Source organism: Corvus kubaryi, unplaced genomic scaffold (assembly GCF_017639235.1).
Source record: "Corvus kubaryi isolate FWS band 111438036 unplaced genomic scaffold, C.kubaryi_AGA036_p1.0 37395, whole genome shotgun sequence".
In the NCBI taxonomy this organism is placed as follows: Eukaryota; Metazoa; Chordata; class Aves; order Passeriformes; family Corvidae; genus Corvus; species Corvus kubaryi.
This window is the reverse complement of record NW_024581134.1, coordinates 6,954,552-6,980,929: the sequence shown is the minus strand read 5'-3', so window position 1 is coordinate 6,980,929 and position 26,378 is coordinate 6,954,552. Positions and strand designations below refer to the sequence as shown.

Here is a 26,378-nt window from a genome sequence, read left to right as displayed (position 1 = left end):
GTGTGGGGACAGCGAGGTGGGTGTGGGGACAGGGGGTGTGGGGACAGGGGGGGTGTGGGACAGGTGGCTTTTGTGCTCCTTGAGTAAATGGGAGCTGCTGTGCAAAGGCTCCTGTCTGTACAAAGGAATTACAGCTCATTCTCCTCTATCCTGTTCTCCAACTGTCTTCCTTAAAGAGTCCCAGGGACAGGAGGCCCCACAGGCACGGGAATCCTGTCTTGGGATTGGAACTTTTCCAGCTGCTTGTGTTTGTGATTTGCTGAGTGTTTAATTTACCCTTTCCTAAGAAAACACAACTCCCTGGGCTGGCTCACTTCAGCCTTATAAAGACAGAGTTAATAATTCATCTCCTCATTCTAGCTTGGAATTTGTCTGTGGGGCCAACAGCCGCCTTTATTTTGGTTTGGAGCTCCTATAAAACTGCCATCACTGCATTCAGCTGCCTTCTGGAACTTCCTCTCTGGTCTCCACAGTGCAGAGAAGGGCTCCTGGAAGCTTCTGCCTGGGAGAGCCCCTGTGCAGAGCCCACCCTTTAACCTGTGCTATGGCATCAGTCTCCTCGTGTTCACTCACGCTCAGGGCTATTCCCATTGTCCTTTGTGTTCCTTCTGAGCTCTTCTGTCTCCTCCTTGACTCTTGCAGGAGCTCACATTAGTTTGGGATGTTGTTTTTAACCCTGAGCAGATCTTTGGGCCTGAGGTGAGGCGGGAGGAGGGCGAGTACTTGGAAGTACAACCTGGTTTCTTGAAGCTGCCAACAGGAAAGGAAGGGGAATACCTTTCCCCTGTTCCCTGTCTATCATTCTCGCCAAGAGGGTCAGCAGAGAGCACAAAAATCACGATCCAAGGTGGATTGGAGCCCTTCAGAAGTTGTCTGTAGCCCTGAGTGTGGCTTGGCAGGACCTTGGGGCTGACAAACCCACCTCACCTCAGGTTCCTTCTCCTCAGTGGTGCAACCCCAGTTTTAGCTCTTGGCTCTGTTGGAGCAGCTCCTGCCCCATCAGGGATGTGAGAATTAAACTAAAATAAAGATAAAAGTGCTCCCTGTTCAGTGACTTCAATACCTGGGAGGTTTAAATCCATTCTCTTGCATTCCACAGGGGAGAAGTTCAGCCTGCCCCTTTGCCCCGACTCCAGTGTTGGTCCTGCAGCCATCTCACCCCCCAGTGTGACCCAGCATTATCCCCACGAGTTCAGGGAAAACCTGGGTGAACCTCAGCAATGTAACTCCTTGAGTTTGAATGATCCCCAGCCAGCAGGGCTTCCATCTTCGCTTTCAGTGACGCTTTCCTTGTGTTCCCCAGATCTGCACGGCGGAGGTGGAAGTTCTCATGACACGACTGCAGAACACGTTCCGGCAGGAGCTGAGCGGGGTTGGGGCCAGCCTGGAGAAGAGGTGGAAGTTTTGTGGCTTTGATGGGTTGAAAATGACTTGAACTTTGACTTAACACTGGAAACAGTGGGATGGGGATGCCGAGAAAACCCGGGGTGCTCCTCCCTCTGTTCCTGATGATTCCCTCCCACCACGGCCTCGGGGTACAAGGTGTAAAAGTGAAACCAAGTCCACAGCAGCACTGGAAGGAACATTCTGCAACTCCTTTGGTCAGTTATTTGTTAATGGGCAAGTGCTGTTCAATATATTTGGGGAAAAAGCTCCTGCCTGACCCTTTGAAGCACAACGTGTCGACTCCGTGTTCTGCCAATGTTGTATGTGCTTGTGTGCCCAAATTCCCCCTCCTCAGCCTTCCTTCTGCTGGGAACAGCCATAGACTGTCCTGAAGCAACAACCAAGGGGCATCTTCTGGTTTCTAGATCACCAAAAGGGACAAAAAAAGGCATTTTTTAGATATTTCTATGAGTAAAAACCAAGGTATGTTTAAACAGAAGATTTAGATGGCTCAGGAGCCTCTGAGCCAAGGCATTGGTTCTTTCTGTGCTGTTTTCTCTGGTAGCAGTTAAGCTGAGGTGGGGCAGAGGGGGATTCTGGCAGTGCCACTCGTGCTCTGGGTCAGTCTGTACAGAACCTTTCACGTGGGAAGGGTGTTTAATTTCCTGGGGCTGTGGGTGGAGCAGAGCTACATCAGCCTGGCTTTTGGTGATTTTTACCACCCACTTCCTCCACCTATGTTGCTTTGGAGACCAAGCTCAAGCAGCACAGACTCTCTGCTCCTGAACCTTCCCAGCACTGTTCCTCGTGTTCCCAGTGCACGCCAGGCTCTCCCCAGCTGTGCAGAGGTGCAGGGTAGCACAGCTCAGCCCATCGCTCCAGCCTGCCCAGGGCCCTGCAGGGATCCTCCTGCTCCAGCAGCCCCACATCCCTGCCCTGCCCGCTGTCACCTGCAGTGTTCCTGTTCTCACATCCTGACTGTTCCCAGCCCAGCAGCTCTCACTCTTTTTTCTCTCTCGGTTTTCCAGCTGCACTCTTCCAGCCCCTCCTGTTCGTTCCCCACGCCCCAGGTGTTGGTGTGCTTCACTTGGGCTGTCGATCCCGCCTCATTTTTGGGGGAGAAGCCCCAGTTCCTACGTTCCTGTTCTCAGGCACTTCCTGAATTTGTGACACATCCCCAGCCCTGGTGTCATTGTGCCAGGTGTTTCGCCACCCTGTGCCATGGCTGAGGTGGTGCCCAGGTGAGCACAGGGACATTTCTGGAGTGTTCCGTGTAGCTGGCACAGACACCTGGTGTTGTGTGAGCCAATTCCTCATCCAAAACCCCAAAATTCCCCTGGTGACACCAGGCCTGGAGCCAGGCATTGACCTGCTGGCTCTGTTTCTCCTCTCACCATTCCCTGCAGGTGGAAGGATAGAGGAGAGCCCTCCCTGTGCTTCTGCTCCCTCATCCATTCGTCCCAAGGCCCTGAGGTCTCTCCAGATTCCCTGGATTTCTTCCTGCACCTTCATCCTCCAGCCCAGATGAACCATCCTCTCCCTGTTGCTCCCACTGGCAGGGCTTGGCACCAGTTCTCCCCACTGGGGGAGCTGGGATGGTCACAGAGGGGACGCCCCTGCTGTGCCAAGTGGGAATGTGGCACCTGTGCCACCTGTCCCTTGGGGTCAGCCCGGTGGAGAGAGGGCAGTGAGGTGAGACCTCTCCTTGGGAAAATCAGGGAAGAAACTTCAGGAATCAGGATGGTTCCAGAGCCCTGAGAGCAGCCGTGGCTGGAGCACACCTGGAGTCAGGGGAGACGTGGGATGAGCGGGGCCGGGGCTGGGCTCCCCAGCGCGGCAGCTCCCGCGGCACAAGGGCTGCGGGGTGGGAGCTGGGATGGGGCCGGGGCACCGTGGGCAGCCAGAGCCCCCTCCCGGGGGGCTGAGGGGGCTGGGGCTGTTGGAGAGACCGGGCAGGTTGTTCCATGGGGCAGCAGGAGGGAGAGCAATGGCTGGTGCTGTGAAAGTGAGTCAGGGCTGGAGCACCCCAGGGTCCTGCTGCTTCCCCTCTCCCAGCTTTCCCTACCAGGGCCTTTCCAGAGGGGCTGAGGTTTCTCCCAGGAGAAATCTGTCCTGCAGATGGGCTGCCGAGGTGACACCCAGGGGTGGGTGACAGAGCCCTTCCCTCGGGACGAGCTGTTCCCGTGGGCTGTTGCTCTCCCTGCTCCCAACACTGAGCACTTGCCACACTGGGAGCAGATAAAAAACTGTTAAAAAATGTTCTGAATAGTTGTGTCCCTGCAGATGAATGCTGTATTTTTAAGGAATAAACATTTTTTATGGGCAAATCTTGGCCCTGCTGCTTTCTTTGTGTTTGTTGCCTGCCCGGGGGAGGAGAGGCTCCATCCCATCTCCTCGGCTGTGCTCCTTCCCAGCTCCTCTTCCATGCTCCATCCCAGGTCCTCCAGCTTCCTTGTGAATCTCAAGAGCACTCACAAACACCAGGCCCCAGCTGCTCCCTGCTCCCTCTGCAGCCTCTCCGGTGACCCCAGCCCAGGCAGCGAATTCCTGGTCCATGAGCACCTTCCCCCCGCAGAGCAGCTGGAGTTTGCAGGTTGTGGCAGTGGTGGGGTGGACGTGGCCCAGCAGCACCAGTTTGTACTGGTGACCAGCACGGTCAGGGAGGTGATGCAGAGCCAACAGAACTGAGCAGCCCCCAGGGGTCTGTGCTGGGCTGGGAGGGAGCTGCGAGCGGGGCTGTGGCCCTGGAACGGAGCTGCTGTGGGGAAGGAGGCTGGGGGTGACTGGTGGCTGCTGGACTGGGACAGGCAGAGATCCCCAAACAAGCAGGAGCTGCTGAGGTTAAAGGGGAGCCTGGGGATAGCCCAGGCCCTCCTGAAGGAAAGATGCTCTGGAGATACCGAGCTGGCACAGGGTGCCCAGAGCAGCTGGGGCTGCCCCTGGATCGCTGGCAGTGCCCAAGGCCAGGCTGGACATTGGGGCCTGGAGCACCCTGGGATAGTGGAAGGTGTCCCTGCCTATGGCAGGGGTGGAATGAGATGAACTTAAAGGTCATTCCAACCCAAACCATTCCATGATCATGGGCCAGGAGCCTGGCTGTGGCCCCCGAGGGCTCGTGGATGTGTTAATGGGCAAGGAAGTGCCAATTTTGGGTGTTGGTGGAGGTTTGGGAGGCTCTCCAAGGTCTGTAACCTTCCAGGAACAACCTGAGCTGTAGATCCACCTGATCAGGGCTGTGAGCTCCTCAACACCAGAGCTCTACAGGGAACCTGGATGTGGAGAGCACCCGTGTGCCCAGGCTGTGCCAGCCCCCGCCAGACACTCAGTCACCGGGAAGATGCCATGAGGGAGCACCAGGAGGGTCTGCACAGAGAGCTGAGGTGGAAACCACCCACTGGCCCTCATCAGCCAGCCCAGGCAGCACGTTCCCAGCACATTCCCAGTGCAGGGTTCACCTGCCAGCACAGCCGATGCTTCAGGGGTGTCCTGGTCACCCTCGGGTGGGAGCGGGGAAGCCGAGGATGGAGGGGATTGAGCAATGGCCGATCCCTGCCAAGGCTCAGTGTCCAGCGTGGGAAGCGCGGCTCCTTCCATCCAACCCTGCCCTCTCTCCACACGCTGTTTCTGGCTCTCATTTCTTTGGCAGAAAATTCACATTCTCATCCCCTCTCTCCTCCCCTCAGCTCTGGCAGCTCCTTTCCATCACTTCCCCACTTCTCCTCCCGCCTGTGGGCTGGGAAGGGCCTCTGGAGCCATTGAGGAGACGCTGCTGTGAAAACCTTCATCCCAAAGGAAGAGCCAGGAGCTGCTGGTCCTGCTGCGAGGTAAATGTGGGCCCTTTGTTCCAGCGGGGAAGAGAGAAACTCTGCTGCTGAAACTGGGGGAGCAGCCACTGCTCCTTGGGAATGGAGGGGGCTGGACTGAGCTTTCCCCCTGAGATTTCCTGAAAAAGCACTGGTCCTGTTTTGAGTGAGTGAGATTCCTGCTCTGGCATCCCCTCCAAAGGAGGATTTCTGTGGGGCTCTGGCTTTGCCCCCACTGTGGGCTGGCATTTCCTTCCCTGTGGGGAGCCCCGGGGCCTGTCCAGGCTGGTGAGTTCTCCTGTCCCATGGGATCTGCAGGGATCGCTGATCCCTGTCCCCTGCAGGGACACCCACGTTGCTCTTATGCCTCTGGGTTGGAGGTGCTGGTCCCCATCTCAGCTGTTCCCAGGGATGTAAATCCACACCCGGGGTGAGAAGCAGGGGCAGGTGTTTGGGGTTAACTCCTGGAGGATGAGCTTTGGGAGTGCCAGTGCTGGTGGCACGTCACAGCGCTCTTCGAGTGGTGCCTGTGGTCGGGCAGATAAGCAGCAGCTTGTCCAGGCTTCTCCTTCCTGCCTTTCCTTCCTGCCTTCCCTCTGCTGCTCCCTCTCCTAACTGGGATTCCTCCTCCTCCTCCTCCTCCTCCTCTCCCCATGGCAGCTGCGACCCCCAGGGCTCTGCTCAGGCAGGGGCTGTGGCCGTGGGCTCCGCCGGAGAGTGGAGCTTCACCTGCACAAAGGTAATTCCCTGCAGTGTCTGGGGGTTTGTCCGTCCATCCATCCATCCATCCATCCATCCATCCATCCATCCATCCATCCACGACAGAGCTGCTCCCGCCCTGCTGGGAGCTCCTGGTGCAGCAGAGGCACAGGAGCTGTCTCTGGCATGTGGAGATGCTCTCACCGGGGACAGCCAAGGAGTCACGGGCTCCGGGCTGTCCCGAGGGAGCAGGATGGAAGTTGTAAAATTCCCTGCATTGCGTCTCTTGAAGTTGACAGAGGGCGGGGTTGGATGGGATATTGGGAAGGAATTGTTCCCTGGGAGGCTGTGAGGCCCTGGCACAGGGTGCCCAGAGCAGCTGTGGCTGCCCCTGGATCCCTGGCAGTGTCCAGGGCCAGGCTGGATGGGGCTTGGAGCTCCCCAGGAAGGTGGAAGGTGTCCCTGCCCGGGGCAGGGGTGGCATTGGATGGGCTTTGAGGTCTCTTCCAACCTAAAGCAGTGTGGGATTCTGTGATGTAGCTGAATTCCCTTTTCAGTGTGTCCTTACAGGGAGCTCTGAACAGCTCTTTTATATTTGTTTTCTTCTTTAGTCTATGTAATTTCTAAAGACCTTTAGAAACTGGAATTTCAAACCTGGCCGGAAGGAACCAGTCTCAGGGGCTGGAGGGGGTGGCAGCCCTGGCTGAGGCTGACAAAGGAGCCCTGTCCCGTTCCTGGGGGTCTCACCCTCATCCCTTGACACTTCCAGGCATTTATTTTTCATTCTTGCCTTAAGCCTCTTCGGGGAGGCTCCTTTCAGAGCCCGTACTCTGACCTCCGTCCTGTCTTCCCTCTGGGCTGCTGCTGCTCTTTGGACCGTGCCGGGCGGTGCCGGTGCTGGGGCGGTGGCACAGGTGGCACCAGGAGGAGGTGGCACCGGCTGGAGGCAGCCAGGTCAGTGTGGGGTGAGGAACCAGCTCCCTGTGCGGGCTCTCCCAGAGCCTGCACACAACAGGGAGGGCTCCCCAAAGCTCTGGGACAGGGGATGGGGTGTCCAGGCTGTGTCCATGGGCTGTGGTCCAGCCTGTGCTGGGGGTAAAGGGCTTTGGCACCTCTGGTCATGTGATTTAAAAGAGATCAATCAGAACTGTGGAACTGCTTGGGTTGGGAGGGACCTTAAAGCTCATCTCGTTCCATGCAGGGACACCTTCCACTATCCCAGGATGCTCCAAGCCCCGTCCAGCCTGGCCATGGACACGTCCAGGGACAGAGCAAACACAGCTGCTCTGGGCACCCTGGGCCGGGGCCTCCCCACCCTCACAGGGAGGAATTCCTTCCCAATATCAAGTCTAAGTCTCTTCTCCTGATGCCTCCAAGGGTTTTGCTTGGAAGGCTGAAGTGAGATGATGTGGTTGGGGCATCTGCAGCCCCACTGGCTCCTTGGAGAGGTGACAGAGGGACAAGTGTCTCCTGCAAAGACCCCCAGGGGTGTTCCCGGCGCTTTCTCTCCTAAAGCCGGTGTCGCTGCCGTGTGTTCCTTTCACACAGGTCTGTTTTCCAGAGGATCTTTGGCTCGGCCCCTGTGCCAGGCCCCGGCCCTGGGATGCAGCCCGTGGCCCTGCAGAGCCTGTCCGAGCTGGAGAGGGCCAGTCTGCAGGAGCTGGCGCTGTTCTGGCTGCAGGAGAGGCTGCTCGTGGGGCACCTCAGTCTGGACAGAGGTACAGGAGGGACACGATGGGACAGGATGGGACAGGATGGGACAGGATGGGACAGGATGGGACAGGAGGGAGGGGAGGGAGGGGATGGGAGGGGGGCTGAGGCTGAGCCATTCATGCTGCTCACCCCCGCACCACAGCCCGGGGCGATGGTTATGGAAAGACATTTGTGACACTTTTTGGTCCATTTTATTTCTCATTCCTGCTTTGTTCTGAGCCCCGAGGGCCTGATCAGCCTGTGGAGGGGTTTGCATGTCCACAGCAGTGTGAGAACATGACCCTCCAAACCCAAACCAGATGTGACAACTCAGCGAGGGCTCCACTGGGATTGTCTGAGTGCCCTTGGGATGGGATTTGCTGCTCGGATCCACGTCCAGCACTAAGTCCCAGTGCTGGAAAGGGGCATGTGAGACAGTGGGTAATGCACTGGGACATTGAGGGTGGATCAGTTTAGGAGCTGAGTACAGAGGCCCTGTCAGGGTTGCCAGGGCTGCCTGTATCCCCCATCAGCAAGCCCAGAGAGCTGCGGTTCCTCAGACTCCTTCCCAAATTCACTTCTTACCCCCTTGATGTGCCTCCTCTGCCCTGGGCCATGTCCCAGCAGGGCAGGGGATGCTACCAGCTCACCAGATCTGGGGCTGGGGGGTGCAGAGGGAGCTTGGGGGTCTCCAGCCCCCCTTCCCCTCACAGCAGCCCCAAGGATGGAGGCCCCAGGTCTCTGGAACCTCTCCCAGGGACGGAGCATCTCCCAAAGCCCAACCGAGCACCGAGCACCAAGTGCCTGAGGGGACACCTGAGTTTGGTTTCCCCTTAATATTCCGAAGATTTCATGCCATGAAATGGCTTCATGAAGAGTCCAGCACAGCTCCCCTCTCCCTCCCAGAACTCCCAGTTGCTCCAGGGCTGCAGCCCCAGTCCCTGGAGGACTCTGACCACAAACATCCTGATTCCTTTTCTGTTTTATTTCGGGCTGCTGTGATCCCCCTTGCAGTGACACCCTCCAGCAGCAGCTTCTCTAGGGACCAGTGCAGTGCCAAAAACAACCCCAGACCCCAATATTTCCTTCCTGGTTGGTCAGCGTGCTGCTGGATAATTTATGTTGGCTTCCACACTCACGTTCCTCATTCCAGCTGTCAGAGCTTTCCTCTAAGGCTTACAAAATAACCCAAACAAGTAGATATAAGCTGTTCCTAGGAAGAGAATTCCTCAGGAATGAGGAGTATGAGCCAGAATAGGGGGATGTGTCCTGGAAGGATTTAGGGTGGGCAGTGACTGAATTCTCTGTTCGCTGCTGCTGGATGTGTGAGGTGGGAGTGCTCCAGAGCAGGATGGGAGTTGTGATGGTGTTTTGTACAACTTTGTGCTCCATAAAACATTCCCCAAAGCCTTTCTGGGCCACACTGTTCGTGTGGTGCCGCGGGGTCCCTCCATCCCTTCACCGGGGGAGGATGGTGCCCATCTCTAGGAATGTCCATCTCCAGGGCTGTTCCCTGGCCAGCTGCTGCCCACCACGTGTCCCGGGGGACTCCTGGACGCCCTTGGGGCTGTGGCTGTCACTGCAGTGTCCCCAGGCTGGAGGCTGCAGAGGGACAGGGAGCCTGTGCTGAACCAGCCCCAAAATGCTGGTGCTGAACCTGCCCTTCTCCTTGCAGATGGCTCCAAAGGCATTAAATCCATCCGGCAGAAGCTGGAGAGCTTCTCAAAGGAGAGGAAAGGTGAGCAGCCTCCCTGTTACCCTGCTTTGGTCCCTGCTCTCAGGGGAACTGGTGATTTTTGGTGAGGTGGGAGGTGCCCGAATCCAGCAGGATGCTTCATCCCAGGTTGTTCTGCTGTTCCTGGGGTGGCACGAGCTCCATCAAGCCTGGAAGGCACAGACAGGTGTGTGGAATACGAACCTGCATTTCCAAGCTGTACACCTGGAAATGTGTCTCTCTGCCCGTTTTGCCCCAATCTTGCTGCTTCCAGTCCTATTTTATCGTCCCTTGAAGGACCTCGGTGACAATCCCAGGGCACACAGAGCCCTAGAGCAGAGCCAGGTGGGAATGAGCTTCCCCACACCAGCACGAAGCCCACTCCAGGGAACGACTGACCTTGATGCCTCCTATTTTACCAAATGGATTCGTGGCTCTGCTCCGGGTGTGAAACCCCAGGGCAGTGCAGAGGCTGGGGGTGAGGAGGGCCCTCCTTGCCAGGGGGGTGGACAGGGACAGTTATTTGGGAAAAATGCCACCAATACCGAGACTTTTCTTGAGCAGACGTAGCCGAGGCAAACCCTGTAGAGAATTGGAGGTTAGAATTTGGGAAGGTGATTCATGAAGCTGTTGCTTCATAGACCCCATGGCATCTTCATGGGGCTGTACCCAGTTAAAGAAAGGAGAAACTCCAGGAGAAACTGGGAAAGGCTCCAGCAAGCTCACTGCCGAGAGCAGCTGTCCTTGGTGTCTCCTTCCTCTTCCTCCAGCACCCCATTTCCCACACCGTGCCCTCCCCGCTCGGCTCTTTGGCCCCCGGGGTCCCAGCACACCTTTCCTGCTCTCCAGGAGGAGCAGCTCCCTTCAGGCCTGCCTGGCTCCTTGGGAATGCACCACCGGCTCCAGGTGCTCCCAGGGGCAGGAATGCTGGGCTGCACAGAGCAGCTCCCTCAGCGGCAATGCCTTTCCCTCCCTCCCTCCCGTGTTTCCCCAGACTGCTCTCCCCACACCTTCGGGGTCCCACTCCCCCAGGTCATCGCCAACTACCGCGCCTGCCGGCAGCTGCAGGAGGCCGTGGGGAAGAGCCGCCGGCTCTGCCTGGAGGTGGAGGCCACAGTGACGAGATTCCGGGCTCAGAGGCAGCGGAGATTGGGAATGGGCACCAGCTGCATCCGGGCACCCGACGGGGGCTTCCCAGAGGAGCCGCTGTCCCCAGCGCTGCTGGACAAGAGCTCCTGGAGCCAGCGGAGGGTATGGTCCCCAGAATGGGCCGGGATGGTGCTCTGGGATGGGGAGTCTGAATTCAGCGATAAATGGGAATTTCCGGGATCTTTTCTTACTGACTGAGTCGGTTGTGTCCCAGGCTGGGCCGATCCCAGTCTGTCCTCAGGGAAAGGGTGATGCCCCCAGTCCCCTCAGAGATGGACTCTGAGGAGTGGGAGGCCTTCACTAGCGCAGCTCTTATGGAGCTGAGGTTACCAGGGGACATTTAAGGGTCCAGAGGGCAGGGAGAGATGAGACATGGGGAAGGAATTGTTCCCTGGGAGGGTGGGCAGGCCCTGGCACAGGGTGCCCAGAGCAGCTGTGGCTGCCCCTGGATCCCTGGCGGTGTCCAAGGCCAGGCTGGACATTGGGGCTTGGAGCTCCCCAGGACGGTAGAAGGTGTTCCTGCCCATGGCAGGGGTGGCACTGGGTGCTGTCCTTTCCCAGAAGCCCCCAAGGTCGCGGCAGTGATGGTTCTGTGGGGTCATTCCTGCCACCTGCAAACCCCCTCTGCCCCATCGCAGGGGGCCATGTCCGTGGATTCCATCACGGACCTGAGTGACAACACGTCCGAGCTGCTGGAGGCACTGCAGCTCTCACACCCGCACGAGCTGGACCCTCGCAGGAGCCGGGGCAAGAAGAAGGCACTGAGCCTGAACCCCATCAGCTGGCAGGTGCCACGGATCGTGGACAGGTGCTGCACTCACCTTGAGACGCATGGTAAGGGCTGGAAAAGCTCCCGGTGTGGTCACTGGGACATCCTGGCCTGGACACCCCCAGGGTGGGAGGAGGCGCCTGGTTTAGTGGGCATCGTGGGAGTCACCCGAAGGTTGGACTCGATGGTCTTGGAGGTTTTCCAGACTTAATGATTCTGTGAGTCCTGGGTAGGGCATCTCCCAAAAAGCCTCCTGTGGGGAGTGCTCTGGGCTGGATGCAGCGCCAGAGGGGAATGTCACTGAGAGGAGAATGTCACTGAGAGGGGAATGTCACTGTGTGTGCCAGTGACCGTCTCCTGGGGCCTTAACTCCTGCTGCACATCCAGCCCTCACTCACAGTGACTGGAGGGATGAGATCTCCTCCCTTCCCTCAGACAACCCAAGGAAATCTCACAGCTCCACAGCCTTTCCTTTTCCTCACTGCCTGGAGAAGGGAGAGCCATGCAGGAGGAGCCCTGCCACAGTGCTGAGGTGCTCCCAGGAGCAGTCGGGGTGGCAGGGAGCCGTGGGAAGGCACAGCACTAACCTGTCTGTCCCCCAGGGCTCCAAACAGTCGGCATCTTCCGTGTCGGGAGCTCCAAGAAAAGAGTCCAGCAGGTAAAGGGGACACTCGCTGCATCCTCTGGCTGTGCCTTGTCAGGGACAGAGGTTTGCATGGATGGGGATGGATAGAGCTGACACTGGTGTGGAGAGGTCTAAAACAGACCAGAACCAACTGTGATTTTCCTCCTCCTCATTTCTTCTGTCTCCAAGCTGAGGGAAGAGTTTGACCGAGGGCTGGATGTTTTCTTGGATGAGCATCAAAGTGTTCATGATGTGGCTGCCCTGCTCAAAGAGTTTCTGCGGGATATGCCAGATCCCCTGATCCCCAGGGAGCTCTACAGCGCCTTCCTCAGCACAGCCAGTGAGTACCTGTGGGGCAGAGCCTGCACAGTCGCAGGAGGATTTGTGCTGGGGGCACCTTAAATCTTGTGGGCACCTCTCACTAGGTCAGGTTGCTCCCAGTCCTGTCCAACCTGACTTTGGACACTGCCAGGAACAGATCCTTCCTCACCACCCTTCTTTTCCAAAGCCTCTGGACAGCGATGGGGTGGGTGTTGTGTTAGTTTGGCACTGGCATCTGCAGTTACTGTCACCTGTGGGTTCGGTGGGGGCTTGGTTTGGTTTCTTAAAAACTGAATTATAAAAATCCCTCTGGTCCAGGACAATCTGACTGGGGCTGTGCAATATCCAATATCCTCAGCCCTTGCTGGGTTCCCCATCCCGTGGGATGAAGGGTGGGACAACATCCTGGCTCATTCCCACACACGTGGAGGAGGGCTGGAGGTGCCTGCTGGGCTGGGATCCCCACTGACCACTGCCCTCTGCCCAGCCATGGAGGGGCCGGCGCAGCTGGACACGCTGCAGCTGCTGCTGTTCCTGCTGCCCCCGTGCCACAGTGACACCCTGCTCCGGCTCCTGCGCTTCCTGGGCGAGGTGGCCCGGCATGCTGAGAGCTCCTGGGACCCCGAGGGCCGCGAGGTAAGGCTGATCCAGGGTGAGCTGCACGGGGAAGGGGCGCTCGGGCTGCTGCAGCTGGAACTGAGCAGCTGCAAGCCTGGGTGAAGCCTTTGGGAAAAAACAAATCTTTCAGGGAATCCCGGGATCCCTGAGGTTGGAAAAGGTGGGAGGGTGAGGCAGGTGGGAATGGGACCCTTTGTGCTGGCCCTGCCACCAGCTCAGAGAGGACCTAACTGGACCCAGACCAACATCTCGCCCTCAGCTTGCCCTTGTGTTCCTGCCCTGGGGTGCATGAGGGTATCCTGGGATATCCCATGCCAGTACATCCACAGTCCACAGGTTCCTGTTGTGCTTCCCTGTAGATCCCTGGGAATAAAATGACAGCTTCCAACCTGGCTACAGTCTTCGGTCCCAACATCCTGCAGAAGGAGAAGCCTGGAGAGAAAGATGCCGGTGCCCTGAACTTTGAGGACAGTGCTGCCATAATCCTGGTGCTCCAGAGGCTCATCGAGCACCACCACTCCCTGTTCATGGTACGTGGGGCTCCTCAGGGCAGCTCCTCTGGGCCTTCCTTCCCTCTGAACTCTTCCAAGAGTAGCAGGGGAGAGGTGTGTGGGGTGTGACACCAACACGCTGGGCCTGTGACCACATCTCATCCTGGAGCCCCTCCAGTGCCCTCGGCTGTCTCTGCTCAGCCTCCTGCCAAGAGGAGCTCCTCGAGTGACGTGGCTGTGTCTCCCCAGGTCTCTCCAGAAATGCAGTGTGACGTCCTGAGGAGGCTGTTCCAGACAGACCCCGATGTCATCGAGTACTTGCTGCGCAGGAAGTTCCCCGACGTGCCGTAAGTGCCCCAGGGGCTCCTCGGGGCACCGGGACAAGGACAGCGCACCCTGCTCATCGTCCTGCAGATTTCTCCTTCCTACACTGCTTCTGGCCAGGAGCTCCCCAGCAAAAGCCCTTCCCACCCCAGCATGCCCATTCCTCCGAGCTCCCAGTTCTCGCTGTTTCCTCCCCAGCCTGTGCCAGCTCTCTCCAGAGCTCTCGGTATCCACACGGCTCCTGCCCAACCCCTCCCCTGCTGCTGCCTCTTGCTGTCACACACTGATGCCTGCTCCATCACCGGCCTTCTCCTCCATCCTCCATGTCCACATTCCCACGCAGTTTTTGCCTGCCCCGTGTGTCTATGGGTGGCTGCCAGCTCTGTCCATATGTCCACATTTCGGGTGCAAGGTGGGACAGTCCCATCGGGGCTCAGAACTGGAGCTCGTGCCCTTCCCTGTGGTTGGGTGGCTAAAAGGACCTCGTGTCCCATGAGCTGGGTCCACCACGGCACCTTCAGCAAGCATGAATTGTCCCATGGGAAGGGTTTTCCTGGACCACAGGCCACTTCCATACCAGTTTGGATGGGGCTTGGAGTAACCTGGTCTAGTGGAAGGTGTCCCTGCCCATGGACTAGATGGTCTTCAAAGTCCCTTCCAACCCATCTGTGCCACAGCTTCTTGTCTGCCTTCACCTTCCTTTCGGGGCTGTCTGGAGATGGCAGCCTTTGGGACCTTTGGGATCACTGCTGGAGCCCGTTTGGGAGTGCAGCAGGCAATAGAAGCATTTGCAGACAGCATCTCTGCCTCTTTTTGCTTCCTTAGGAGCCCAGAGCGTGAGGATCCCGGGGAGGACCCTGCTCCGTCCGGCTGGACGCGCAGCGTGGAGCGAGGCTCGGTCTCCTCGGAGCTGTACAGCAACGTCTCCTTCCTAAACCTGGATGTTGGCATCTAGCGAGCCCTGGCCAGCCCCTCTGGACAAAACCAGGCAGCTTTTCCCAGCAAAACCCAGTCCCTGCCTCGCTTTGGGGGCAGCCCCTGCGCCTGTGCCGTGGGGGCAGAGCTGTGCTCGGGGCTCTCCTGCCAGGCCGTCACCTCCTCCCTGCAGGCCCAAAGGCCACCGTGCCCTCAGCACAGCCCTCCCTGCCCCCTCCTTCCTCACAGGACCTTGGGGACTGGGTTTCCATCCCTAGAGCTGGGGGCACTGGAGCATCCCTCTTGGGAGGAAAGGCTGAGGGAGCTGGGACTGTTCAGCCTGGAGAAGGCTGAGAGGGACCTTATCAATGTACCCACATGCTTTTGTAAGGGCCTGGAGGGACAGGACACAGGGAGCGGCTGCCCACTGCCAGAGGGCAGGGCTAGATGGGATACTGGGAGAAATTCTTCCCCGTGAGGGCGGAGAGGCCCTGGCACAGGCAGGGACACCTTCCACTGGACCAGGCTGCTCCGAGCCCCATCCAGCCCGGCCCTCTGGCCTTGGACATTTCCAGGGATGAGGCAGCCACAGCAGGGCACTTTTGGGGGTAAAACAGCACTTCTGCAAACACACCCAGGCTGGAATGATTGGCAGAACCACAGCACAGGGAGGGAGGGGGATGTTTAAAGGGCTGAAGCTCCATCACTTGTTCACTCCATGCAGGTTTTCCTACATTCACATCCAGAGCTCGTGCATGGATCATATCCCATGGTTGTAGATGATCTTTAAGGTCCCTTCCAACCCAAATCCTTCTGTGAGGGGCAGAACAGGGAATTGCAGCTGGAGCCAGCGCCCCAGGAAGCTTTGGGCTGCTGGAATGGTCCCATCACAGAGCCATGGCTTTGGGCACATCTGGTAGCTCTGAGGGGATCATGAAGGACTGGATGAGCCTTTCCATGTTGCTGGCCTGAGAGGGAGGAGAGATTCCATGTTCCACATTCCACCACAGCCTGCACCCAGCCCTGGTCTGAAGGCACCCAGACCTTCTCAGGCGCCCTGCTCAGGGCTGGGCTCTTTTTCTGCAAAGGTCCCTTCCCTGCGGATGGGTACAGTTGGGATGGGTGGGGAAGCATTTCCCGGAGGAGCTTGTGCTGTGAGATAGCTGGTGAGACCCCCTGGGAGCTGATAAGCTCCAGAGAGCAGCAGAGCTGTTGAGTCTGGAGGAACAGATAAATTTGGGACACCATGAGGCCACAGAAGGTTCCAGAGGCCACCGGCACAGTCGAGCATCATCTGTGAAACCAACACTGTGTCCAGCCACTGCTCAGGGTGGGACTGTGCCTGCTGCAAGAGCAGCCCCCAGCCTTTCAAATTCCTTCCTAGGGTGGGCAGGCCCTGGCACAGGGTGCCCAGAGCAGCTGGGGCTGCCCCTGGATCCCTGGCAGTGCCCAAGGCCAGGCTGGACATTGGGGCTGGGAGCAGCCTGGGACAGTGGGAGGTGTCCCTGCCCGGGGCAGGGGGTGGAACTGGATGGGCTTTAAGGTCCCTTCCCACTCAAGCTGTTCTGTGATTCCATGACTCTAGGACGGGGCAGGGGCGCTGACAGAGGAGGCAGCTCTTTGCAGGAAAAGTCCTGTTGAATTTCACGTTCCCAGCACCGGCGCGGGGGCACGGGGAGCTCGCTGGGAAGCGCCAGCTTCCTCTGTTCACTGCCGACCCACAAACGTGTCCGCAGGGTGTTTATCCCCGGCAGTGCGTGTGGGACATTGCTGGAAACTCCGCTTGAGGGCAGCCCGGCACCGGCCTGGCCGCGGCCTCCTCCCGCCGCCTCAGAGCCTCCGCCTGCCCCGGAGCGGCCCCGGCGCTGCTGGACACGCAGGGCTGGCTCGGAGCTGTTCTGTTCCAGCCTCACGAAATAAACCCCCTCCCCAGTCGGTGGCAAAGCTCATTCATGGAGCCCTGGCTCCGCTCCCGTTGGCTTTTGTCACGCTCCAGGTTCTGTTCTCCGGGGCTCTTTGCCCCTGCAGGCCTTGGGGGTCACCTCAGAAACAATCGGGGAGTTTCTGTCTTGGTCTTTCCTGATCCCCAGTGTGGGCACAGGAGGGGCTGCTGCTGTTGGGGGTGGTGAATGCTGGGGGGTGTCCGCTGTTGTTTGGGCTGGTGGCTCTCGGGAGCTGGTCCCCGTTTGGGGGTGGTTAGTATTTGGGGGGTCACTGCTGTTCGGGGAGTGGTTTTTAGCACCAGCCCCACCTTGAGCGCCTCAGCACCGGTGGGGATTCACAGGCAGAGCCAGGCCTAGGGCTTGTGCGAGGGGTACAGCAGGGGATCTGCAGGAGTGGGATCGGCTGCTCCAATTCCTGAGTGAGTTTAGAGCCAACAGCAAAGAAAGCAGAGCTCCTGCTCATCTTTTTATAAACCCCCATGTCTCCCTCACGCTGCTGACCAGGATCCAGGGCAGTGCCCAGACACAGCTCTGGGCTTGACAGCTCTCTGGGAAACCGGTGGGAGAGAATTGTGGAATCGCTGAGGTTGGAAAAGCCCCCCAAGACCACCAAGTCCAACCCCAGCACCTACAGTCCACCACAGTCCACCCTAACCCCTGTCCCCAGGTGCTACATCCACGCAGCTTTTAAATCCCTCCAGGGTTGGTGACTCCACCCCTGCCCTGGGCAGCTGTGCCAGGGCTGGACAGCCCTTTCCACGAAGGAATTTTTCCCAATACCCAACCCGACCCTCGCCTGGCACAACTTGAGCCCGTTCGTCGCTTGTTCCCCGGGAGCCGAGCCCGGGCCGCGTGTGCCAGCTCCTGTGCGGGGTTTGTGGGGAGCGGGCAGGGTCCCGCTGGGCCGGAGGGGAGGTTTGGGGTCAGGGGGGTGACCCCGCGACTCCCCGGGACTCCCCGGGACCCCCGGACCGCGCGGCCGCTGGCGGGCGGAGCCTCCTGAGCCCCGCCCCCGGTGCGGGGCCAAAACCCCCGGCACCGGCACCGGGAGCTGCTGCTGCCGCCGGGACCGGAGCGCAGGGAGCCGAGCAGCCGGTGAGTACCGAACCGAACCGAACCGAACCGAACCAGGGCCGCCGCCTCCTCGGAATCCCCCGCCCGCAGGGGCTCCGCTCCTGTGTCCCCCCGCAACCTCCGGGCACCCCGGGAGCGGGATGGAGCCCGCGGCTCCCGCACTGTCCCGGCCGGGGGTTGTGCCCTCCTTCGCTCCCTCCGTGTGCCGCCAGGCTGTGGCTGTGGCTGTGGCTGCCCCTGGATCCCTGGGAATGTTCCAGACGAGGTTGGACAGGGGCTGAGGCAGCCTGGGACAGTGGAAGGTGTCCCTGCCTGTGGCAGGGGTGGGATGGGATGAACTTTAAGATCCCTTCCCACCCAAACCATTCTGGGATTCTATCAAGCCTGTGTAGGACCAGCTCTTACTGGGTCGGGCCCCAGGCTCAGCTGTGGGGTGAGGTGGAGGAAAGGCTGAGCTGTCCGAGGAGCTGGATGTGCTCGGACCAGAGCTGGCCACTGCCTGCAGAGACGGGACCTGGAGCCTGGCTCTGTCCCATCCCAGCCTGGGCTGCTCCCAGGAGGCTCTTGCTGGCCCTGCCTGCCCGGTGGGCACCACAGCATCCCTGTGTTGCCCCCAGCGATGGCTGAGGAGCTCAGTGAGCTGCTGAGGGAGTTTGACGAGGTCATGGAAGACTTTGACCGGGGCCCTGCAAGTCAGTACCAGCAGCACCTGGAGGAGCTGAAGAGGAAAGCGGGACAGAGCGTGTACGATAGCGGCATCGACGAGCTGGAGAGTGAGTCCAGGGCTGGGGGATGGCATTGGTGAGCTGGAGAGGGAGTCCAGGGCTGGGGGATGGCATTGGTGAGCTGGAGAGGGAGTCTGGGGCTGGGGGATGGCATCCATGAGCTGGAGAGGGACTCCAGGAGTAGGGGATGAGGAGCCCTGGGGGAGGATGGTGTCTGTCAGGGTGGGAGCTCTGTGGTTTCTCCATGAAAAAATCTTCCTGCTGATGCTGCCTGACTCATCCGTGGTGGGCTGGATGAGCAATCCGGGGGGATGACCGCTGGATACTTGCCCAGGACCTGCCATATCTGCCAGGGCTCCTTATGCCAGGCTGGCTGCTGCAGGACCATGAGAAGCTTGGGATAACCAGGAGCTTGGAGGGACCCAGTTCCCTATAACAACCCTGTCCTCGTAACTGTGCCCAGACAACCTCTGGTGCTCTTTGACCTGACAAAGAAACTCAGTTCCATTTTTCCAAGCATTCCCAGAAGCAGGGGAGGAACAGATGGGGTCTCCAAGAGTGTGCCACCCTGTGCCATGGGCATGATTGGGCCCTGTTCCTGCAAAGTGTTCATCAGGTGCCTGTGCCCAGGGCCAGGGACTGATGCTCTGTGTCCGCAGGTGCCAGCACGTCCCCAGGAAGCAGCCTCAACTCCAGTGAGGAGCACCTCAACACCCCAGCTGACACCTATCCCACCAAAGGTGAGCCTGGCCCCATCCAGAAGGGTTTGCAGGGCTTCCTTCTCTGTGCTCAGCTTGCCTTGGCAGTGACAGGCAGCCCTGGATAGGAAGGTGCCAGTGGGGCCCTACAGGCTGGGAATGAGCCCGGCTGTCCTGGGGGGAACCTGGAAGAGGCAGAAGTTGGATTGGGATTTTCCCAGTTGAGGCTGGACTGGCTGGGACAGAAACAGCTGGAGCAGCTGTGTCAGGTTGGGGTCTTTCCTCAGGGAGAGGGGCAATGGGAAGAGCTGACTGTGTTTTTCCCCACTAGCAAAGCTTGGAGACACGCAGGAGCTGGAGGAGTTCATTGCAGACCTGGATAAAGCCTTGGAGGGTACGTGCCCAGCCTTGACCCCTGCACATCCCATGGGTGGGACACCTGGGCTGGCACAGCCTGGCCAGCACCTCCTCTGCCTGGGGGTCCCTGCAGGGGGCTTGGGACTTGATTTTGGCTGCAAAACCCTTCCATCTTTTCTTCTGGGGAGGGGCTCGTGGATGTCACCCTTCCCCCTCTGCTGCCTCAGTTTCCCCAGATGAGGTGGAGTGCTGGTGCCTGGGAGAGGGGACTGGGGACATGGAGGCCAGGTTGGTCCTGGCAGTGAAGCCCAACAGCACAACCTGCAGAGCTGCTGATGTTTTTGGGAAGATGCACGGGGACCTGTGGCCCTCTGCCCGCAGCCTCCCTCCAGCTGCTGCTCAGAGGCTGCTCTTTACTTGGGGGGTATATCCTAACCCTATGGGAACACCCCATGAGGAGGGAGGAGAGTGGGTCTGTGTGGTGGCAGAGAGGGCAGTCCCAGCCTGTGGGTCGTGCTCGCCTCCTCCAGTTGTTTCCCTCCTGGTAAGAGCCTGGGGGTGTCCCTGGGAGAGGGGGTGAAGCTGTGCTCAGTGTCTCTGGCAGCAGCTCTGGAGAGTTTGGCTGCTTTGCTGGGGAAACCAAGGCAGAAGCCACTTCCTCTCACAGGGGCCCTGCGTGACAGGCTGGAGGCAGAGAGAACCCGATTAAAAAGTACTTCCCCCCACGCAGACTGTGAAGGCACAGTTCTGGTATCTGTTCCCATCCCTGGTGCCCGAAATGAGGTGGCTGGTGGGAGGTGTTCCTCTGCAGGCTCCAGCCATGCTGGGAGGGAGGGAGGGAGGCAGACAGGGCACCAGAGCTGACCCCCTGCCCAAAATTCCTGCTGCAACCCTGCAGAGTGTCACCATCTTCTGTACTGTCCTGCAGAGATGTGAGCCGTGCCTTGGAGTCTGGCGAGGAGCAGCCCCAGCCCTGAGTCTCCCTGATGCTGCCTCTGCTTCTGCACCCCTGGCTGGGGTGGGGATGGCTCCTGGGCCGCACCGGGGACAGGGACGGGCACTGGGGATGGATCTGGCCGTGGGACGATGGTGGCCAAGCCCTGCCAGCGCCAAGAGAGCACAGCCCTGGGCGGGCAGCGGGCCCTGCCCTGCACGGGGTCTGGCGGCTCCTGGGACCGAGGGGTTTGGGGGGAGTCTGGGCCACTGTTGAAGCCCCTGGAGTGATTTTGGGGAAGATCAGCTTGCAGGACATCAGCGTGACCTCGGTGTCCCCCCAGGCCGGGAAGCCCTGTTCCTTGGTGGCATCTGCCACTGCTGACCCTTTGCTTTGCATGGGGAGCCCCAAATCGGGCCCCTCCCTGTCCCCCCCATGCCTGTGCCCCACTGCTGCTGTAAATACTGTAAAAAAGATGTTCTGTGCTGTACAGAGGGGACGTGTTTCTGTGAACAGGATTTTAAACCTCTGCTTGTCTGTGTCCGTCTTTCTCCCTTGGGCAGGGGTGGGAGCAGGGATGCCCGGGGCTGCCAGCTGGTGGGGCTGGCGCTGGAGAAGGGGGAGACCTCAGGGAAGCAAGCTCAGCAGCACATGCCTGGCTGAGGAGGAATATCAGGAATCCCTCATCCTCCCTTCCCCTGGCGCTGGGACAGTGTGGGGTGGGAGAGGTGCAGAGTCCGTCCCTTTCTCCACGTGCTCAGGGAGATGGGCCATCCTGCTGGGGTGGATGACACTGCTCCGGGGGTCCTGCTCCCACAGGGAGCTGCCCTGGCACCCCTTCCTCTGGATACTGCCCCTGGCAGCGGCCCCAGGAACCAGGCCCCCGGGATGTGGGTTTGCAGCCCTCTGCCATCCGGGCTCGGAGTGAGCTTTGGCTGTTGAGTGGTTTGATGGGTCCCGCCGGGATTCCCCTCCTGTCTTTCCCCCGGGGGTTTCCCATCCCCGGGAGGTGCCACCGTGAGCACCGGGATAACAGAAGAGGAACCTGTGGCTCTGCTCGTCGCCCCTCTCCCTGTTCTCTGCTCGTGGAGCAGGATCACGTGCGGCTCTGTTGCAACTTGTCCGAGCAGGAAATGGCCAGTTCCAGGCTCTTCCCTCGGCCCTGGGGGTGCTGACAGGAGGATGTTGGGCACCCCGCTGCCAGCCCCAGGGCTCGGTGCTGCCGCAGCAGGCTCTGGGCACACGCGGATCCCAGACCCAGAAGGAGGGTGGCAGCCCCAGAACGCTGGGCAGGGCAGGCGAGGGGACGCTTTGGGCTGTTGCTGTCCCCTTGCCGTGTGATGTGACCACTGATGCCCGTCCCTAGCGGACCCCGAGGGGCAGCCCGGAGATGGAGGTGAGTGTGTGCCGAGGTGGTGACGCTCAGGGATGTCTGTGGCACTCAGAGATGTTTGTGACACTCAGGGATCTGCCCGTGACGCTCTGTGGGACACACAGCCCCCATCCCTGGGGCCAGGGTAGTGCGGGGACTGTCCCCGCTGTGCTGATGGCAGCAACCCCCCTGTCACCCAGGGCGTTTTTCCCCTCTGAGTCACCGCACTCAGCGTTTTGCCCTCCCTGTCTTGCTCTGACTCTGCTGTTTGTTCCACCCACGGTCCCGTTCTGCCCCTGTGGGAAGGGGCTTTAAACCCACCACACGCAGCACAGTCCCGACGGGTCACAGCGATGCTCGGGCTGTCACTGTCCCCAGGTCACCTTCACCCCCTTCCACCCCCACAGCAATGGCAAATGTTGCCAAGCTACAGAAAGAAATATTTTCCAGCCCCAAATCTGCAGAGGCCGATAACCCCCGCAGCCACAGCACAGCTCTGGTGACGCTGCGGGGCTTTGTTTGTTGTGGGGGTTGCCAGGAGCAGGTTGGGGTGTCACTCCGGGCTCCTCGGGATCGGGCTGGCTGCGTGGGAGCTGCCCATGTCCCATGGCTGAGCTGTCCCCTCAGCGCAGGAGCCTCTCCTGCCCCAGTGACAACAGATCTCAGCATCTGCTTGGGTCGGGGCTGGGCAGTTCAGGGGGTGTCACTGGGCACTCCACAGTGCCAGTTCAGTGTGTGGGGTGACAGAGGACCTAGTGCCAGCCCTGTCCTGCCCAGCCTGTGCTGACAGCAGATCATCCCAAACCTCCATGCCGGGCTTCCCAGGGCAGTGGTGGAATCTCCACCCCCGGAAATGTTCAAAAACCATGTGGATGTGGCATTTGGGGACATGGATTAGTGGTGGCTTTGGCAGTGCTGGGGGGACAGTTGGACTTGATGGTCTTGGAGGGCTTTTCCCACCTAAATGATCCCACGGTTCTGTGGCTTCTGCACATTGCTGAAGCAGCTCCCTGGGGGCACAGGGGCTCTTCTGCAGGGACAGGGGATGGATTTTTTTTCCCTGGGAACCCCAGGAAGAGCTTGGGGACACACCAGGGTGGCACTGAGATGGAGGTTGTGACATCCACTGGCCCATGCAGGGACAGTTGTCCAAGGGCTGTTGTGCAGCCTGGGAGGACCCCTGACCTCCCTCCACACTCAGGGGGGTATGAGGCTGAGGGGAGTGGGGGGCTGAGGAGTCTGTGGGTCGCAGGATCCGTGGGTTGCAGGCTCTGTGGGTCAGAGGCTCTGTGGGTTGCAGGCTCTGTGGGTCAGAGGCTCTGTGGGTTGCAGGCTCCATGGGTTGCAGGGTCTGTGGCCCTGCACGTGCCGTGGAGCTGCTGCAAAATCCATCAGCATGAACATGCACGTCCTGCAGCACAGGCAGTTCCTCCCCAAGGCCCTGCTCCCCACAGCAGGAAAAGCATCCCAGCCCAGCCCTGGCCAGGCTGGAGTGGGGCTGTGGTGCTGCACGGGGCCACAAGCGAGGCTGTCACTGCTCCCTGCTGCGGTCCCCAGCGGCCCCGAGTGTTTTCTGGGAAGCGCCGGCAGCGGGAAGTGGGTAACCCGAGCGGGGCGGCTGCACGAGCCTGCCACAAACCCGGCTCTTTTGGGGCCCACGTGGGCGCTGGGTCCCACACACTTTCTCCCACGGTCTCCAGTGAGCCCCTCTCCCCGGCTGGGGGATGCAGCTCCGGCTTGGGGCAGATCTCCTGGGGACCCAGAGGGACGTGCTGGGACAGGGAGGTGACAGCTTTAGTGGAGGTGGCCCTGGCTGGCAGCCAGTCACCTCCTTCCCATACTGCATGGTGGGCACCACTGTAGGGACCACCTCTGGGCAGGGTTGCCCGTATCTCCCTGCCTTTCCCTCTCTCATATCCCCAGGAAAGAGGGACGGAGGAGGGTCCCTCAAGGCAGGACCTCCGTGCAATGCCAGGGCCTCTGCCTGTGCCTGGGGCTGATGGAGCTGGAGGAGCTCCTCACCCTGCCCAGGTGTGATGTTCCTCAGTGAAGCTGCTCCCCCCTGGAAGGATCTCCCCAGCCACTGAGGGGGAAGGAAGAGTCAGCAGAGCTCCCCTAGAAGAAGCTGTTGCCACTCTGATTTGGAGAGGAACCTCAGCTCTCTGGGGAAGTCCCCGGCTGCCCAGACAGTCTGGTTGTGATGGTGGAAGAGGCTGTAACTATTTTGGGAGACAGCCTAACCCCAGGGATGTCACAGGCTTTCTGTGCTGTAAAGCCCCCTCACATGTTTTTGTGGGATTGTAGAATAGTTTAGGTTAAAAGGGACATTAAAGCCCATCCCATCTCACCCCTGCCAGGGGCAGGGACACCTTCCACTGTCCCAGGCTGCTCCAAGCCCCATCCAACCTGGCCTGGGACACTGCCAGGGATCCAGGGGCAGCCCCAGCTGCTCTGGGAATTCCATCCCAGCTGCTCCCCACCTTCCCAGGGAACAATTCCTTCCCAATCTCCCATCCATCCCTGGCCTCTGGCACTGGGAAGCCATTCCCTGTGTCCTGGCCCTCCATGCCTTGTCCCCAGTCCCTCTCCAGCTCTCCTGGAGCCCCTTTAGGCCCTGGATGAGGCTCTGAGCTCTCCCTGGAACTTCCTTTTCTCCAGGTGAACACCCCCAGCTCTCCCAGCCTGGCTCCAGCCCTGGGAGCATGGAGGGATCCTTCCACATTTACAGGAAATGGAGAATGTGGGCCCTTTTGGGTTTGCCAGGGGCTGCTGCTGCACCCCGGGGCTGGCAGGATCCTCAGCAGTGCTGGGACTTCACCGAGTCCTGATGTCCCTGGGGAGTGTCCGTGTGCCCTCCAGCTGCCCAGGGGACAGGAGAGTTCCCCCTCCCAGGGATACCAGCCCCCATGGATGGGACACAGACTCCCCCAGCCCTCGGTGAGGCTCAGCGTGGCAGGCACCTGTGATCAGGGGTTTGGTGTTTTCCCCTGGCCGCTGCTCCCTGCTCAGCCTCTGACTTCACCCCACAGGTATCCAAAGAGACAATGCCGGTGGCGGTGGCCAGCACAGCATCCTGTCCCCTCGTGTCCCCCCCCTGCCCGGTCACTTCCCGGGATTGTTCTGCTCCCCTGGCCGTGTCCCTCGGGAGCGGGCAGGGATGAGCCGCACGTGCCGCGGGGCCGAAGGAGCTTGGCTCAGCGCTGGGGCACAGGATGGAGCAAGGAGAAGTCATCCTGCCCCTGAGCTTTCTCCTGCACCCTCTGCCCCATCAGGAGCTGTCCTAACAGCTCGAGCCCCATTCCCATCCCAGACAAAACCCTTGGACTGATGTTCCCGAGCCTGGGGCAGATCGGGGCGAGCTCAGGAGCAGCGGCTGAAGCGGGCCAGGCTCCCTGCTGGCTTAGGCAGCATTAACCTCAGAACTGAACTAATTAATCCAATACCAGGAGAATCCAGCCCTGTGTCACCATTCCCTGGCTCCAGCCTCCATTCAGGCAGGGGCTAAGCCTGCAAATACCCTCCTTGCCATAATCCCCTGATTTCTGTGCCCAGAGGTCAGCAGCTTGCTCCAGCAGCGATCTTTGGACCTGGAATATCGGTTTTCCCGTGTAATTCTTTGTGTTTGGGAGCACGATGCCCAGCCCCAGGCTCCTTCCTCGCTGTGTCCCACAGGTCTCCGTGTCCTGCCTGTCCAACTGCTGTGGGGAATGTTTCCAGTTGTGAAGCTCAGCTCTTTTCCCATTTGGCTGTGATATTTGCGTTTTTTGGGATGTGTTCATGGAATCCAAAACTAGTTTGGGTTGGGAGGGACCTTAAAGATCCAATCCCACCCCCTGCCACGGGCAGGGACACCTCCCACTGTCCCAGGCTGCTCCCAGCCCCAATGTCCAGCCTGGCCTTGGGCACTGCCAGGGATCCAGGGGCAGCCCCAGCTGCTCTGGGCACCCTGTGCCAGGGCCTGCCCACCCTCCCAGGGAACAATTCCTTCCCAATATCCCATCCAGCCCTGCCCTCTGTCTGTCTGAACCCATTATTCCTGGCTCTCTGCCGGCTCCAGCAGCATTCCAGCTGTCAGCCCCTGGATGACCGACGCTGGGTGTGTGTTGCTGTGCAGAGCCCAGGGGGATGAAGCATCCTCCTGCTCATCCCTGCAGCCTTGCACGGTCCAGAACATCCCTCCCTCCCTCCTTCCTGCCTGCCCTCGCTGTGGTCAGCTCAGGCCCAGTTCTGGGTCCCCCTGACAGCTCTGGCCTGGCACAGTTGCAGTAGGGGCTGGGCCAGGAGCTGGTTGTTTCCTTCCTGAGGATTGCCCTGGTTTATCCCAGCCTGGGAAGAGGGGGAGCAGGGAGATCAGCACCTCTCCTCTGGGTGCCCTCTCCAAATGGGGTGCTGGATCCAGGGTGGCCCAGAGCTTTCAGGAATGCCTCTCGGAGCGCCCAGAGCTTTCAGGGATGGGTTCTGCTGGGATGAGGTGGGTGGGAGACGAGGATGTGCCATAGCAGTAGAGGCAGGGGGCAGTGGATTCATCCTGGAATGATGCCAAGGGCCTGTGCAGGAGAGCTGCGGGGACACTGGATGCTCCCAGCTCTCCCCGGCCACGTGTTTCCAGCTTCTGCTATTTCAGGGCTTCCTGTTTCCCTGAACAAAGCGGCTTCCCGGCAGGCTGGGACCAGCCTGGGGCTGGCCGTGCCTTGCTGGGATGGGGCTGGGCTCTCCATCCAGCCAGCGGGGTTTGCTCTTCCTTCTGGTGGTGCTCCTGAGCATGGAAA

At 59.9% G+C, this 26,378-nt stretch overlaps 3 protein-coding genes across 7 annotated transcripts in view; all 3 read left to right on the top strand.

Annotated features, from left to right (window-relative positions):
- The window catches only part of ENOX2 (ecto-NOX disulfide-thiol exchanger 2), a 17,398-nt gene extending 13,685 nt beyond the window's left edge, over positions 1–3,713 (top strand). For all 3 annotated transcript variants that reach the window (XM_042040231.1, XM_042040230.1, XM_042040232.1), the window contains one exon: positions 1,304–3,713. In XM_042040231.1, the coding sequence (XP_041896165.1) occupies positions 1,304–1,435 (132 nt within the window). In that variant the 3' untranslated portion in view covers positions 1,436–3,713. The remainder of the gene's footprint in view (positions 1–1,303) is intronic.
- Positions 3,714–4,445: 732 nt separating this feature from the next.
- Positions 4,446–14,972, top strand: ARHGAP36 (Rho GTPase activating protein 36). 2 transcript variants are annotated; one of them, XM_042040234.1, is made up of 11 exons: positions 4,446–5,210; positions 7,437–7,606; positions 9,256–9,318; positions 10,289–10,545; positions 11,082–11,277; positions 11,815–11,870; positions 12,027–12,177; positions 12,646–12,794; positions 13,136–13,306; positions 13,517–13,614; positions 14,417–14,972. In XM_042040234.1, exons 2-11 carry the CDS (start codon positions 7,492–7,494, stop codon positions 14,544–14,546), a joined length of 1,386 nt encoding a protein of 461 aa, XP_041896168.1. In that variant the 5' UTR covers positions 4,446–5,210; positions 7,437–7,491; the 3' UTR covers positions 14,547–14,972. The 2 variants fall into 2 exon arrangements, with proteins under 2 accessions (XP_041896168.1, XP_041896167.1); XM_042040233.1 differs by lacking the exon at positions 7,437–7,606 and having other exon boundaries at positions 10,327–10,545.
- A 2,485-nt stretch (positions 14,973–17,457) lies between these two features.
- Positions 17,458–20,766, top strand: RGCC (regulator of cell cycle). Of its 2 annotated transcripts, none has more exons than XM_042040245.1 (5): positions 17,458–17,544; positions 18,065–18,296; positions 18,908–18,988; positions 19,278–19,340; positions 20,232–20,766. In XM_042040245.1, exons 2-5 carry the CDS (start codon positions 18,143–18,145, stop codon positions 20,237–20,239), a joined length of 306 nt encoding a protein of 101 aa, XP_041896179.1. In that variant the 5' UTR covers positions 17,458–17,544; positions 18,065–18,142; the 3' UTR covers positions 20,240–20,766. The 2 variants fall into 2 exon arrangements, with proteins under 2 accessions (XP_041896179.1, XP_041896178.1); XM_042040244.1 differs by having other exon boundaries at positions 17,463–17,544; positions 18,141–18,296.
- The last annotated feature ends 5,612 nt before the right edge of the window (positions 20,767–26,378 follow it).

Coding starts and splice junctions, on each gene's coding strand:
- ARHGAP36 (XM_042040233.1), top strand. CDS start 4,857: ATGCTTCAGGGGTGTCCTGGTCACCCTCGGGTGGGAGCGGGGAAGCCG. Junction 11,871..12,026: donor CCAAGAAAAGAGTCCAGCAG/GTAAAGGGGACA, acceptor TCTGTCTCCAAG/CTGAGGGAAGAGTTTGACCG. Junction 13,307..13,516: donor ACCACCACTCCCTGTTCATG/GTACGTGGGGCT, acceptor GTGTCTCCCCAG/GTCTCTCCAGAAATGCAGTG.
- RGCC (XM_042040245.1), top strand. CDS start 18,143: ATGGCTGAGGAGCTCAGTGAGCTGCTGAGGGAGTTTGACGAGGTCATG. Junction 18,297..18,907: donor CGGCATCGACGAGCTGGAGA/GTGAGTCCAGGG, acceptor CTGTGTCCGCAG/GTGCCAGCACGTCCCCAGGA. Junction 18,989..19,277: donor TGACACCTATCCCACCAAAG/GTGAGCCTGGCC, acceptor TTTCCCCACTAG/CAAAGCTTGGAGACACGCAG.